The following is a 16,342-nucleotide window of genomic DNA, read 5'->3' as shown; positions in this document are numbered from 1 at the left end:
TTTGCATTTGATTCACATTTACTAATGATTATACTTGCAAAATGGTTCTATCACAAAGGATGGACTGTTAGTTTTCTGTGCTATGTGGAATTAAATCTGTTTATTTCTTCATTAGGTTTTGTGCTTGGAGTAACTCTTGAGCCGCTGGAGCTGATTGTCCAAATAAGAATGCTGCACATGCTGAGGAAGATGATGGATGATTCTTCACAACACAGTGAAGAAACAACAAAGTGTGTTCAGTGACAGGCTTCTTCAGGTCCTGCCAGCAGCCATCAGCCTCTGGAACAAGACCTCAAGTTGATTATTATCTACTACAATATTGATTTTTCCTTTGGGGATTAATAAAGTATTTTTCATTTTCATTTCATTTAATTTCATTAAAGGTCAGATGGGAGACTTTGAAGTTCTACAACACCTACTAAAACAGTTTACTATCCACTTTAATTGCAAATAAAAGTGAAAATATTCATTTATGCATAATTGCATCTCATCTATCTATCTATCTATCTATCTATCTATCTATCTATCTATCTATCTATCTATCTATCTACAATAGATTTAATCTGACTTTATATCCTATCATAAAAAATAAAAAACACAACCTGTTATATATCTATCTATGTGCAGCACTTGCATGTCTTTTGAATACAACTGTTGAATGCAACGAAGCAATCCTAAAGAGGGCGACATTATAACATGTCCTTCACTGGCCAAAATAATAAGAGTTGAAGAAGAAGCGGCAGGCAGGGAGCGAGTGACAGCCGAAGTGATTCACTGCTAAAGTGAACACTTAGTAAACTGGACGAAGCGGGGACCTTACCGGACAGCTCGATGGACACGTATTATTAACGATTAGTCGCGTTCATCGGTCACGTTTTGCAAGTTTGTTTTGGCTAATTAGTTGACTGCCATGGGTACAAGTAACGTTTCGTGATGGCAAACTGAGTTAACACTGTTGCTTCGAGTTTTGCTGCAGGTAACGTTGACGTTAGCATCTAGCGAGCAAAAGCTAAGTAACCTCACTGTTTACGGTCCCATCGGATAGCACGCTTTTGTAACCCTCACGGTGCATCCACAACACGTCAGGTGGTCGACTACTCGGTAAAAGATGGGTGACATAAACCCATCGACATCTCGTGCCTTTCAGCCAGAGGTGGGTGTTTTTATGTAACTATTACAATGAGAAGTTTGTTGCCATGGCTAGCGGTATTTATAAGGTGTAGCAACCGCTAACGCGTTAGCATAGCTCGCTAATGTTGACATAATTTTTTGCTAACATGCAGAAAAAAAATGGCAAGTTTAATTTAGTAAACCTTCAGACTCTCTAATATCGAAATGTCACCGTGCACAACTAAAACTTTCATTTATGTTTTAGAATTTGTCATTAATGTGCTTTCAGGTGTTGGTCCACTTTGTAACATGTCAAAGCTAGCTAGCATTTACATTTTACAATAGCCGAGCATGCTAAAACAAATGCTAACTTATCATAATCATACCAAATGTCCTTATAGTCAGTCAATAATCGACTGGCATTGATGCTTGAAAAATGCAGCTGTACTGATAAATGATGTGTAATTATTGTGTTACTTCACTGTTTTGTGTGACAGTCCATCACTGGTCCTTTAGCATTAGCAGGTTACTTACTTACTAGCCTGTTAGCCGACCTAGCTGTCGCTTGTATTTGGCTTCATTGGTGGGGGTTGGTAAGGAGTCTCGGGAGAAATGTGCGAATTCAATCCATCATACTTTTGTTTGTGTTTGTCAACATTGTTAATTACATTTTTGTTTAATGTCACTGCGTGGCATCGAGCCAACTGTGTGTAGCAGTTTACGGAGTGTGCGGCGGTCACTTCTGGTTAGTCTCATCGCCATGTCGGGGTTGTGCAGGTTTGATGGAGGTTTCAGTAACACGACTGTCTTTTTTTTCAGGGTTTCAGTCCGCCGTACCGGAGGAGGAGAACAGTTGAAGATTTTAACAAGTTTTGCACTTTTGTTTTAGCCTATGCCGGCTATATCCCATACCCGCAGGAGGTAAGTAAATCTGTGCTTTGTGCTTTGGTTCAGCTGTTGTTAGGCTGATCTGTTGCTTTTATTTATTTGTATGTCACTACTTTATTTTAATCAGGTGCGTTACACCTCGACTAATTCGATTAATTTCTCATGTAAGCTAAAAGTACAATCCCGCCAAAGTAGAAAAACCATAAAGCTATCATTAAAAAGGGAAATATTGATAACCAACTCTGAGTTTGAGGGAATCACTAAGTTTTAAGCAACTGAATGACTGCATTAAATAAGTAACGCTTCCAATTATATTAGAAAATGTATTAAAGCATTTGATAAAGTTGACCACTAGATATTATTCCAACGACTTGAGAGCTGGGTGGGTGTCCTAAACTGGTTCAAAACATAATTGAAGAGAGGAAGTACTATGTGTCAATAGGCAACTTCACATCTGAGCAGACAAGAATTACATGTAGGCCTCTTTTGTTGAACATCTACATGCTCCCACTGACACAAGTCATACAGAATAATAACATTAGCTACCACAGCTATGCAGGTTGGTAAATGCAGTGAGGAGATTGACTGGATTTGCCTTAACTTTCTTCAGCTAAACAAAAACAAAACTGAGGTGGCTGTCTTTGTAGCCAAAGAGAAGCGACTACAGGTCACCACAGAGCTTCATTTTATACACCTAAAAACCATCAACCAGACCAGAAACTATCACCTTAAGAATGTATGAAGGATGAAAAAAATCTGATGTCACAGCAGGACCTGGAAAACTAGTCCATGCTTTCATTTTTAGTCGGCTTGATTGCTGTAATAGTGTTTTTATGAGTCTTCCTAAATAATCTTTTAGACACCTGCAGCTTATTCATAACTCTGCTGCTTGAGTCCAGAACCAAGAAAGTAGACCATATCAGTCTAGTTCTGAGGTCTTTACACTGGCTGCTTGTCTGCCAGAGGATAGACTTTAAAGTTCTGCTGCAGGTCTATAGAGCTCTGAATGGTTTAGGACCAAAGTACATCAGAGATCTCCTGTCACATTATAAACCCACCAGACCCCTCAAGTCATCTGGATATGGTATTTTATCAGTTCCCAGAGTCAAAATGATTTCATGTTTTAATTTTAAGTAATAATTCTTTTTTTCTGATGTTTTATTGTCCCTATAAAGCACTTTGAATCATCCTGTTGTTGAATCTTGCTATATAAATAAACTTGCCTTGCATTGCCTAAAACTAATGTCTCAGTAAATCACCTCCGTTTTTGTTCTCCGTTGTTGACTCAGTAAAAGTGGATATGAGACGTAATCTCTCCTTTGCTAATTTAATCTTATGTTTGGGTGCAGGGAGGGAGATAGTCACACAATGAGATTATCTTTAACAGATTCTTTTGTTTCTGTACTTTCTTTGGATACAAGTGTGTGTTTTAGTGTTGCATGCTCTGTACTAAGAACATAGACTTATTGACTAAATGGACTGCTCTGCTTCTTACTGAGTTTGCAGTTTTTCTTTTTATTTATTATTATTATTTTTTTTATTTTTATTATTGACTGACCTTAACTCCTCTTTAATTTAACTAAAACCCATCTGTTCTTTGGGAAGTTGTCCCTAATCAAAATAGGTCCGTGAATATAAAAGAGGTATGCACGTCTGTCATGGTTTTGGGAAACATGGAGTTAAAAAAGCATCAGTGTTCCATCTGCCCATCTCACGAAGGGATGCTTTTTCTTTGTGATAGGTCTTCTGTTTATACATACAGGTAGCAGGGGCGCTACCCAAATAATTGCTTTAAGTGTCAGTATCAAAATAGTGTTGCACCCCTTTATTTAGGTGTCATTTCAGATCAGAAAGACCATTATTGCCATTGTCTTTGGACAATTAACAGATTTGGAACTTGTTTTGGTGATAAGGTGCTAAATAATAAAAAAAAAAAAAAAATGATAAAAGAGCTGAATAATAATATGAAAGTAGAATACAGTTATTTTACAACTTTTTTACAAATATGGGCATGCAGAGAAATTAACGTATATACAAATGCAGGGCAAATAATTGACAAATTTAGTTTCTCTTCTTCCATGAGGAACACTTGATTTCTACATGCTATTATATACACCTTTCTGCATATGTAAGATCATCATGTTAGATGTTTTTATGCATGTTGTGGATCTCTTTATCACCTGTTTTTATCTCCTGTTAGTTTGCTGTCACTTATTTCTGCATTTAACCTTTTTTTTTTGTAAGGACTCTCCACTGCGCAGCAGTTCCAGCCCCCCTAATAGTACAGGCAGCACAGCTGACAGCGATGGCTGGACTCCTGGACCCCCAACCTCCTGCCCCCAACGTCCTACAAAGGTGCCCCAAGACAGGAACAGGAAACGTCCTCAGCCAGGACCTATGCTGTCCAGCCACACCAGGAGAGATGTAAGCTGAAGTAATGTTGCTGCGTTACCACAGCTTAGGCTTAATTTTGACACATGTGCTCTATTTTCTTAACAGCACACAATCACTACCCTGCACCCAGATGACCACAGGAAAGCTGACAAGCTGAAGAGGAAGAAGAAGAGAAAGGAAAGGGAACATCGGTCCATTGAGAAAAGCGGGGCACAGCATGCCCACTCAGCGGTGCCAGAGCTGGAGCCGCCTCTTTCTTTTGGTGGCCGAATGATCAAAGAAGAGCCTGAAGATGATCTCAGCATTCCCCTCCACCCCCAGTGCCTGCCCAGCCCCTCCCCTTGCAAAGAGGAGCCCAAGGAGGAGCCTAAGGAAGAGCGTCGACAATGGGATGGTCGAGACCTGGAAGAAGGAGTGGTAAAGATACAAAAGGTGGAGGGCTTTGCAGGAAACCGAACCGTGTTCCGCCAGGGGAAGCAAGTGGTATTCAGAGATGAGGACGGGTCAGAAGAGGATGAGGACATCATGGTAGACTCAGGTAAGTTATTTGAACAGTTATGCTAAACTGATTAATAGTTGAATAAAACAGAACACTTAATGCATCCTGTCTGCTCAGATGACGACTCGTGGGACCTGGTGACGTGTTTCTGCATGAAACCTTTTGCCGGCCGAGCCATGATCGAATGTAACAAGTGTAACACCTGGATCCACCTGTCATGCGCCAAGATCCGAAAGAGCCACGTTCCAGAGACATATGTGTGCCAGAGCTGCCGAGAGACACACGGACCCCCGGATGCCCGCCGCTCCCACCGCTCTCGCGTTGGCTCACGTAAACATCTGCTAGACTGACCCCAGGTCAAATCCTAAACTCTGACCTCGTTTTGTTCATGTTCTCCCCTCCTGACACACACACACACCTGCTGGACCGACCCCTCCTCAAAATCAGGTCCTTCCCTGGTCAGCCATGAACCCACGTTTTCTATGAACACTTTGGTGGACCCATCCCCAAACCCTTATCCCATTTGAAAACAGTTTGAGTGCTGTTTTAGATTTACTAGGGTTTGTTTCTGCTTCCTACGGACTCTGTGCGTAAGGCAATCACTGAACGGATATCTGTAGATTACGTTAGCATTAGCAGCAAACTGCTACTGTTGAGACTGTGTGTCTCGTGAACACTGGAAACATCTGAACTGCCATATAAGGGAGAATAACTTCTCAACTGCCACCCGGCATGGTGCATGCTGGGATTTGTGGGAAAGATGGTTTGCACTTTTTTTCTCACTTTTTTTCTTTTTTTTTTTTTTATAGTTTTAAATCCATCTGACTTTGGTAAAAGAGACACACATCTTTCTAAACTGGATTTGATTTGTTTAGGATGCCTCTGTTAATGTTACACACTTAACCGTTTCAAACTAGCAAAGCCTTGTGTTCATTGCTTTCAATGGTGCTATCATATTTAAGCTGAGGTATAATCCAGTAGAACAAAGATGTAGGATTTAAAAAAAAAAAAAAAAAAACTTAGTCTGCATCTGCTTCCTCTGTTTATTTTTTTTAAACGTTAAGACATTGTGAAAGGATATCACTGAGACTAAAAGCTTATTAATGTAAAGCAAGCGCTTGTTCTCCTCCCTCTTCTTCACAAGCTGTCTTCCAACCTCAGCCGTTTCTTCACAATCAACATAAAAGTCAACTATAAATGGAGCTTTGATGAGCTCTTAAAGTATTCATAGTTTTCCTGGTTTTTGTTTTTTGCTATTAAAGACGTAGTCATGTCGCAGTTTTTAAGAATCAATCAGAAAAAAAGTTCAGATGTTTTTGGTTTCCTTCGGTCCATGTTGATTTTGCAGCATGTCATGCAAAGATTGGAGTTTATAATCATATTTCCAACTTACCTGTTTCATAGTGACTTTTTTTTTTTAAGACAAATGTTTCTAAAAAAAAAGGGAACTTTGAGGCCGTCCTGTTTAAGTATTGACAGAAAAAAAGAGGGGGAAAAAAAACCAGTCCTAACTGGAGTTGTATTGGAAGAGAAATTCTCCAGTGAATAAATGCATGTGAGTGTGTTGGTTTGAGTGAGCGTTTTAGCAATGCATGTGCTGCTATGAGTTGCCTCATCTCAGCTCCATGGATTTTTTGTCTTTTGCAACACATAGAAAAAAAAACTATGAACTAAAAACTAAACTAAAGTGGGAACAGTCAGGTTTTGTTTCGTTTCTGAAGGGTCGGATCAGAGTAAGATATCCCGGTCTCTTACCACCTCATTTTCATAGCAGTATTCATTTATTTATGAAGCAAGTTTAAGCTTCCTCTCAAACTTTGTTCCAATTTGAATTAAAGAGTTTAAGCTTTGTTATTCATGTGCCATCTGCTGTTGGACCTGTCCGTGTAGGCCTACATATTGTTTCTAATTTTATAAAAGCCATACTGTAAGGTGACAAATTTTAAACGCAGAGCCTCGAGTGTTTGTCTAAGAAAGGGTTTTACAATGCTGAATTGACCGGAAACGACTTAACACACATGGTGAATGTTTAGTTTGTGAAGAACACAAAGACTTTCCAAGCATTAAAAGATTATCTGTGCACTCTTGTCTTCTGGTATTTACAAATGTTGGTCAACTAGTTCTTACCAGCAATCGCCAAGGTTGGTGTTTTTACTACGTTTTATGACAAGGAAAAGATAATTAGCCAATTCTCGGATTAGAATCTCAAGACATATTCAGGCACATATCCGTATTTTTGTGTCTGCGTCTTAGAGGTGAATATACTGTATGTGAACAATGCTCATTGTGACAAAGGTTGTTTATTCTGATCCTGGGTTGTCCTATCCCCTCACTGAGAAAGCGTTGTCTGTACTGTGGTGCAAACTGTTTCTGTGAAACTACTGTAAACTATTGTAAATAAAGAGTTACCATTTTGACCTGATGATTAACTGTTCATTTGTACATTGCTTCAATTGGTTTTAAATCTTTATTTTCTTTACAGGACAGAATACAGGCTCTTTTTCCAACCATACATTAACATTTACATAAAGAGTGAGTTTGGGAGGATGGAGTTGGAATGTAACAGCCAGGAGCAGTCTCACCACTCACCTCATGGTGGCTCCAGTGACCAAATGACCTGTCTGAACACTTTACAGCACACTTAAAACAACAAACATATGACAAATACAACAAACACAGTGCAAAATGGCTGCTGCAGTACTGAACTCAACCCAGTACAAGATAACTTTTTATGCACCCAACTTTTAACTCTTTCCACTTTACATGTACAGCTACAATTACTGGCTTCAAAATATTTTTTTTATGACAAAAGGCCTATAATAATGTACTTTTAGTGTAAAACATATCTTTCTATACAGAATGAATCAGTTTATATCCTGTATTGGTGCTTTAAATAGTTCACCAGATTTTCCCTTAATTTATAACAAACTGATGCCAATGATCCAAAGCGTAACTAGCTCTTTAGTATTGCAAACTCCATTTATCAACAGTTAAACCAATATAATTACTCACACTGATCTAATTAAACAGGGGCTTAATTAAGAGTGGCTTTGTCCAGTTCAAATGTAAATCTTTGGGACTTCAGTGCTGCAACACTTGCCTGTTGATCAGTAGTGAAGAGTCCTGTGGGTTATTGAATTTTATCTGTCAGCCTCACCGTTCTCTAGTTACAGCAGAGGTTAATCAATGGGTAAATGAACACTAAAAGCATTAAAACCCCTCTGCGACTCAGGAGATGGATACTAGTATTGGATTAAAAGCCTATGGCACTGGGCTGTTGTGCAAATTTAAGCCTATGGCACTGGGCTGTTGTGCAAATTTAACATTCATTCTAATATTAAATTAACATTTAAATGTGACATAATCAATAAAACTTGCATTGAAGCTCAGCTGCAGGAAGTGCTTCAGCAGCAGAGAAGCTACACGGGGCAAAGTGTTGAGATTCACCCTCTGCAGGATGCACCTCCACCACAAAATAATCAGCAGCAAAATAGACATCCATTTTTAAAAGTTTACAGTCCAAAGCGTTAGTTTCTGTTATCATTAGCACTGTGGCAGATACACACCGAACGGTAACCTTCACTGAATCAGAAATCATGACAGAAAAATTCTGTTTGGCTGCAACTGCACATACATGATCAATAAAATGTATGCCTATATAAATCACAGCCCAGAATGAGATATTAAATATCTACGTGGTTAAATTCTTAGCTGGATTACTACCATCAAAAGTCAACTCTCCCTTTTGCTCCTTGTGCTCTTTCTTCCATATTCCAGCTTTCACAGAGAGAAGTTTGGAGCACCAGTTTACACGTGTTGACTGGCACCACACTGAGCAGCATACGCAACTAAATTAAATAACAAATGAGGAAGAGTTCAGTCATTCCTCGTACTGACACGTGGTCCTGCATAGTGTTCCCAGAAACATTTGCATGACTTAATGCAATGACTAAGTTATAGTTAAAATACAGGATACACATTTAGGGGGAAAAAAAAGCTACAATGATGTGGGGTAAAGTTACAGCTCCCTCATACACCTGACTTAATGAATATCAGGAAATACGATGAGGGAAGTCATCACCACATCTGCAGTAACAACAGTCCCCCTCTGTGTCGAGCATACAAAGAAAAAAAACGTGGTTCTGGGCCAGTGTCTGATCTCCAGCAGCAGGCAGATCTGTAAGGTGTAGCCAACGAGGGAAACTCAGAGCTGACTCCTGTATTCTGTGGACCTGAGAACTAGCCTTCAGGAAAGGAAGGAGTGGAGAGATTTGTGAAACAGATTCACTAATACCATGACAGGAAGAGGGCCACTGGAGAGAAACAAACTTATATCTGAAGAGTCCCTTCCAGTCTTGGGTTTGTCTGCACACAGAGTGTCTGTTTTATCTGTATTTGCCTGCTGGTACTCCAACAGCAGCGGGCTCCTAGGACTCGGACTCAATTCGGTGAGCTGACAAGACAAAAAGGAAAAAAAGAAAATACACAATTTGAATGTGGGCAAGCACAAACTGCAAGCTTCAGTAAAGCTGTAATTAATGTGCAGCTGCATGAGTCTTTAGTAAAGAGGCTGCATACTAACATTGCTTAGGTATCCGTAGTGGCTCGGTGTCTGCAGAGATGACTTGATGCATCACACCTCTGAACTGATAAAGTAATTTTAGACTCTTTTCCTCTCCCACACAGGGGTCGTAGAAGCCCGGCAAACCTGCCTGCGCATACAGAGATCAACAATATGAATTCTGAACATGTGGATTTGCTTAAATACATGGAGGCTTTAGATCAGACCTACCTTGGAGGCCTCAGTGAGGATGAGCTTGGAGTCTTTGACCAGGCACTGCAGTGGCACAGTCACATCTATCACCTTGGCTTTCTCCTTCTTCTGGCTGGTGTCTGAGACAAACTTCCCATACCAGGCATTCAGGATGATGAGACCTACACAGTCAGATACAGCGTGTTCAGTATTAATATATGCATGAATACAGACAGGGAGGACTGAACATTTGTTGCAGATTTTTCTATTACTTTCTTTTTTTACAATCATATCCTAAAATGAATCAACACATTTTAAAGAAATTCAAAGTCGGGTTAGAACTGGTAATTCACCATTATCCAAAAAGTCATTGGAACATTTGGTTTCAGTATCAGCTTGTATTACCGCATGTGGCCAAAACTATAATTTAATACTCTCCATGTCTGCGTGCAGGAATTTTGTCCCCTCCCTCTGTGGCTTCTTTTTAGTTATTTGTGTGTTTTCTCACATAAACTGCTCCTTTCAGCTTTTTCCACAACATTAAACAATGAGAATTAAACTGTGCATCACAAAACCCTAACTTTATTCTTTTAAACATTTTCTGGTGGAACGACTTGTTTGCTTGCTGTATTTTATTTTGAAAAACCGACCACTGAATGACTCCACATTTTCCTATTCGAGCTGGCAAAGCAGTTCTGAGGCATCAAAACGAGCCCATACTATGACACTACCACAACCATGTTTAAGGCAGCTGTGACAGATTTGCACACACCTCCTATGCACTTTCAGGCATGTGGAGATCAATGTCAACCTTTAGTTGCTTAAACGTTTGCATGGTTTCCTTTGTGACACTGCAGGATATTTCACATTTTGCTCTTAGAGTGATCTTTATTTGTACAACAAAGGGCTTTATTGTTTTCAGTTTCCTTGATTTCGAGCGGCGTAATCATCTGCTGAACAACGCCTTGTTTTTTGGGTATTTGCAGATCCTTGATAGCATCTTACGAAGTCCCATTTAATTATTTTTACTTTGAAACTTTCTGTTAAATATTTTAGGTCAAAAGGCACAAGTTTTCACCGACTTTACAAACTTCCAGGATATGGATGTGAAATATGATCCTAAATAAATAAAGACAGGTAGCAAAGCTGACACACTGAAATATTTCACAGAATACAGAAGTTGGTTCATTTGTGGTCAAAAAGTAGGCTAGGGCATGTCTACATGATAAGCATTCTCATATCAATCTTCATACTTTAAGTATCAAAGGATGCTGTGATCTGGAGATATGAAAATCATATTAAGTCAATTAGGATCCTAAAGTTGTTGTTTTGATTTAATGATTTAAAGCTATTTGACCCAACAGGATTCTACACCACTATCGTGACTTGCTTTACAGCATATTTTGCATTACTATAAAATATGTGAAATGCATATGTGACAGCAAAAACAACACATTTATTCATATTGCACATTTAGATTTTTACTTTGGACTGGCTACAAATAAAAAAAGCTTCAGTTTCTTCTCTATGTGTGTGCGAGTTTGTGTGTGTCTGTCCTCACCCATTTTGGATTCCTCTGCTTCTATGATTCTCCTCACAGACTCCTGCATCAGCAAAACCTGCAGAGGAGCCAAGGGAGAAAGAAAAAGGGAAGAGAAGGGGTGAAGGAGAGCAGAAAATTACGAGACTGTTCAGATTCAGTCATGAGTTCATAATGAGAAAAGCTGAACTTATAGACAATGATCAATTATACCTCACACACAATGAATAAGTGTCTTTCTGCATGCGAGTACTCACAGCAGACTCTGCCTCCTGCTTCTTTTTGGCGATATCTGTGGCGGAGCTCTTCCTCTGCAGCTCCAGCTCTCTGAGAGTCACAGACAAAAGCAGACATCAACAACCACCCACTGGGATTCACTGTGGAGGCCCTCTGTGATGAGAGCTAAGTGTGAAAAAGAATCCTCGACATCCATATCAGAAGTGTGAGCTCAAATCAGGGCTGTGGAGCTTTTTTTATTCCAATGACAGGAGTGTGTGATCTAACATTCAGTCAGTGTGCAGAGATAACATAAATAAAAACAATAAATATAGCAACCGTCATTATTCTGGCAAGAAAAGGCCAGTATCTGAAAATAATGTCTGAACAGTCATTTAATTTTTTATCATGGCTGGAAATAAGCCTGAAGCTAAAACTTGTGATGCTGACTGAGGTAGAGGACTTGCACTCACTGCTCTTTCTGAGCTTGCGTGTATGGGATGATGATTAATCTGTGGACGGCCATGTACACCAGCAGAGGCCCCACAGTGGCATAGAAGACAGCACTGGGCAACAGCTGGTCTGTCAGGTGAACTGGAAACAGATACGTCTGACTGGCACGCGCCAACCTGAACAGAAACACCGGCACACACATTAGACAACCATGTGGCGACACACATAGAAAAGTGAGGTCATATCTTGGGGTTGCCCGTACTTGATCTTGAGTGTGACTCCCTGCGGAACACCGATGCTGACAGTGGCTGACAGAACACTGTGTCGGCTGATCTTCCTCTCTGCTCCGTATTCGACCACAGTGCCAAACCAGCCAGTTCTGAAAAGGGCGGGGGACAGTAACTTGAACTGAGATCAGCGGAGAAATCAAACTGGGAAGCTGCTTACGAACGAGACCAATGTAGCTTAAAGGACCAGTCCTGCTGGTTAATATGCTGACATAAATATTTAGCCAAACATCAAATTACCATTTAGCAGACGTTACATCAAAAGATGAAATCATTAAAACAACCTGATACAGACTGAATTACACAGACTTATATGTGTGTTACCAACAAAGACATTTCAGAGCATCAGAAAGGAAGAAGCTGCGTACAAAAATATCATATAAGACATTGAGCTATCAGTTTACAACAGTGGTTTTCAACATTTTTAAGTATTTTTTTCAAAATAAGATAAGTAGGAAATCCCCAGAAATAACCCCATGACCTTCTGGCAGGGCCCTAGGTTGAGAATCAGTGGCTTAGGTCAGCTGTTCCCAAACCATACTATTCTATTCTATTCTATTCTATTAAATTACATTACATTACATTACATTACATTACATTACATTATATTATATTATATTATATTATATTATATTATATTGTCATTTGGCAGACCATTTTATCCAAAGAGACTTCAAACCTTCGCAATAGACCTAACACGTGTGTCTTGTGGGTGGGAGGAAGCCGGAGCACCCGGAGAGAATCCCATCAAACATGGGGAGAACATGCAAACTTCATCACTGTTCAAACCTCAGCTGAGCGACCTTCTTGCTGTGGGTTCATGCAGAGGGTCACCAGATGATTGTAGAAAAAATATGTTTATCAATTAAACCATTAACACAGAGATAAATCTGTGAAATTAGCACCTTTTTTAAAAACACATAAACAACAAAGTTAGAACACATGGCATTTTAAAAATCTGAATTTGGCGTTGTCTCCATGAGAGAAGCTTATTTTGGATGTCTTAGCACGCTGGTGAACCGAATCTACCAAAAACTATTTCATCCTCCTTATTTATGAAGATTCTGCCAGTTTTCCAGCTTTACATTTAGAAACTGGTTGCAGGATGATCCAGCTGATTATCACATAGTTCATTCATTCATTCATTCATTTTCTGAACCGCTTATTCCAATTCAGGGTCACATAGTTGATCACTCATATATCTCAGGGTGGGGGGGGGGGAGAATAACATACTGACGTATGTTATCTTCAGAACCAATTTGGTACAAAAAGTTTGAGAACCACTAGCTTTGGGGCCTTTACATGTTATCATGTCTGTGGTTATAGAAGAGGGTCACAAAAGTTACACAAAGCTCATTATTGGATGGAAAAGTTGCACATAGCTCTGAATGCATGATGAGAAATTCCTTTAAAAAAAGGTTTCAGAAGAAATCACACACAAAAGAAAATATTTAGAATACCTGTCAGTACTGGTCCAGATACTACAGCACAGGTTTAACACGGTCCTCAACATCTACAGTTGTGCTCATATTTATTCATACCCTTTCATTAAAGAAGGAAAAAAACATCTGCCTGTAAAATAAGCTGAAATTGACTAAAGTAATAATAAATAAAAATTTTATGAAAATCATGACATTATTTTCTAATTCTGGTTCAATATCAATAAAAATATTTTTTATAAAAAAAGCAAACAAATAAGATAATTTATTACATATTACATCACTCATAAACTAATATTTATTTGAACAATCCTTTCATGTTTCCGCTCCAGTCAGGTGTTTTCTGTTCCTCTCAGTCAGACTTCTGCACCTGTTGACAGGTATTTTGTCCCACTGTTCAACAGAAAAGTGCTGTAATTTGCCCAGGACCAATTTGTTTGTTTGTTTTTCTGTTTTTTTCTTCAACTCCATTAAATGAAAAAAACAGTGTCTTAAATTACTAAATTATTTTTTTGCAAATTTTTAGTTATTGTTCCTTTTTAAGTCTCCAGTTATTTGAGAGATTGTTGTAAATTAAGCCTTTTCTTTAATAAAAGGGGATGAATACATGTGAGCACAACTGTATAACAAGCATCAACATCCAGTTTGGTTTCATGACATACTTGACAGAGCCCTTCACTTTAGTCTGATCTTCATCTTGGAACTTGTACTGGTAGCTCATCATCAGGTAGGAATGAGGCACACCGAGCTGGAGGAGGGACGACACGGAGCAGAGATTAAAAAAAAAAAGTGACAAAAATAACACAAACTGGGAGTTGATGTAATTTCTGTTCCAGCTGCAATGCCTGCACATTGTTATGTTCACGTGTACCTGCAGAGCTAGGGTAAAGTGGCTGGTCTTTGTGTCTCGGACCAGGCTGGTAGTCATGGCGCTGTTGGGCCCCCAGCGCCACTGAAGGTAGCCCATAGTGTTCTGATCCAGGTGTCGTGCTGTCATCAGAGAACAGCTGGGTCGCAAGCCTCGGGGAGAGAACTGCAAACCACACTGGGCTGTAAGGAAACTGGACAGCACAGAGTTGTCATGAGGGACGCTTTAGCTCATATGTCACAGTGCTTCAACCTTTAGAAGCAAAAAAAACTGTCCGTTACCATCGTGGAGTAATATTGCGAAACACCTTTAGGCCAATAAGAGGTCCCAGTATGTCTCCAGCACCAAACTCCACCTGCAGAGACAAATGCAGGCATAAATACACACATGGACATAAATGTAGCAGACTGTTCATGCCAAAAAACATGTTTTATCTAAACTTTCCTTGGTTTGAATTTAGTTAAAGGACTGAAAAGTTAATTCCTCTCACACACATAAAAAACAAGGTGGATCATGGTGTGGATAAGTGTGTATATGTGTGTACCTCGCCCCAGCCCTTGGCCGAGGTAACCCTGCGCACAGTCATGTTAATGTTGCCCCCTCCACTCCCATTATGAGTGGAAAGCGAACCAGACAGCATTGCTGTGTCAGTGTTTGTCAGCGGAGCCTGAACAAAGACAGGAGAGTGGAAACACCATTATCCTGGTCCAGGTCAACACAAGGATGCGAATACTAAGAGTGTGTTTTGTTGCACCTCTATAGACTGAGAAATATGCATCTTGTTGATTTCAATGTGAGGAAAGCCTCCTCCTGGCATCTCTTCAAAGTCTTCATCATAGCGGTCAAACAGGTCTGTTGCGTCCACTCCGACGCTAATGGTGCCCTGAATAATAATGGTGGGATTAGAAGAAAGAGTGTAACAGCGAAGGCGATAAAATGAAATGAGAGGGCGAATTATTCACGGTAAAAGCTGAGTTGTTGCAAGAAGTACTTAAAAACATCTGAATATAAGTGGTGAACAAATGAAACAAGTGACTGGATGAACCTTAGGGTTTGTTCTTTGCTGCAGTCTCCTCTCGTCCCTTTCCCTCTGTAGCCTTTCATACTCCTCTCGAATTTCTGCTGGCGTCCTCTTCCTCTCCACCACCTACACAATGTAGTCGCCAACGTAAAGTGTAAGTGATGAAAGAGCAAAACACTCTCATGTAAAACTGGAAGTGAACCTACCTCCCAGCCTTCCACTTCCAGCCCTTTCTTCCCAAAAAGGTCATAGATGGCTCTAGAATGAGCGTCACTTAGGACTGAAGGATGAAGACAAAAATAAATGTTGAATAAATGCTACAGTCTTTTGGTTTTGAAGGCACTGTTTAATTCACGCTTAATAACCCTAAAGCTACACCATGTTAGGAGTTCTTTGTATTGTTTGATTGAGGATTTAGGCTTAAACATTAGTGTTGCCTCAAAAAGTAACAGTCACACAAAGATGAGAATAAATTAGCCACAGTTGTTGGCTTTGCCCACATAGTTTAGGACACTTTAATCTTGTCTATTCCCAGTACTTGCCTTCATATGCCTGGTGAACCTGGTTGAAAAGTTGTTCCGCTTGTCTTTTCAGTTCCGGGTCTCGATGTTTGTCAGGATGGTAGAGCATGCATAGCCTCCGATATGACGCCTTCAGCTCCTCCACTGTAGCCTGTAACAAGATGGGAAGACAAGACAGTGTCTGAGGTAATAAAAATGCATATATTTGTCCATACAAGCGAAATAATTTTTCTGCTATTAGACATATTATATATATATATATATATATATATATATATATATATATACATATATATATATATATATACATATATATATATATATATATATATACATATATATATATATATATA

At 39.5% G+C, this 16,342-nt stretch overlaps 2 protein-coding genes across 2 annotated transcripts in view; one reads left to right on the top strand and one right to left on the bottom strand.

Annotated features, from left to right (window-relative positions):
- The first annotated feature begins 788 nt into the window (after window positions 1–788).
- phf13 (PHD finger protein 13) lies at window positions 789–7,308 on the top strand. The gene is made up of 5 exons (XM_079242601.1): window positions 789–1,153; window positions 1,930–2,031; window positions 4,243–4,422; window positions 4,498–4,930; window positions 5,009–7,308. Exons 1-5 carry the CDS (start codon window positions 1,109–1,111, stop codon window positions 5,239–5,241), a joined length of 993 nt encoding a protein of 330 aa, XP_079098727.1. The 5' UTR covers window positions 789–1,108; the 3' UTR covers window positions 5,242–7,308.
- Window positions 7,309–8,945: 1,637 nt separating this feature from the next.
- The window catches only part of LOC306757760 (dnaJ homolog subfamily C member 11-like), a gene marked incomplete at its 5' end in the record, with an annotated part of 8,515 nt that continues 1,118 nt past the window's right edge, over window positions 8,946–16,342 (bottom strand). Inside the window, 15 exon segments of the mRNA XM_079242889.1 lie at window positions 8,946–9,344; window positions 9,474–9,603; window positions 9,684–9,826; window positions 11,206–11,263; window positions 11,442–11,511; window positions 11,874–12,082; window positions 12,085–12,232; window positions 14,242–14,327; window positions 14,451–14,640; window positions 14,729–14,802; window positions 14,992–15,114; window positions 15,202–15,330; window positions 15,493–15,594; window positions 15,675–15,748; window positions 16,011–16,140. Of these exon segments, the coding sequence (XP_079099015.1) occupies window positions 9,319–9,344; window positions 9,474–9,603; window positions 9,684–9,826; window positions 11,206–11,263; window positions 11,442–11,511; window positions 11,874–12,082; window positions 12,085–12,232; window positions 14,242–14,327; window positions 14,451–14,640; window positions 14,729–14,802; window positions 14,992–15,114; window positions 15,202–15,330; window positions 15,493–15,594; window positions 15,675–15,748; window positions 16,011–16,140 (1,692 nt within the window). The 3' untranslated portion in view covers window positions 8,946–9,318.

The sequence above is a fragment of the Telmatherina bonti genome, assembly GCF_933228915.1.
Source record: "Telmatherina bonti genome assembly, chromosome: 6".
NCBI classification, from domain to species: domain Eukaryota; kingdom Metazoa; phylum Chordata; class Actinopteri; order Atheriniformes; family Telmatherinidae; genus Telmatherina; species Telmatherina bonti.
The sequence above is the reverse complement of the archived record's forward strand: the minus strand, read 5'-3'. Positions and strand labels throughout refer to the sequence as shown.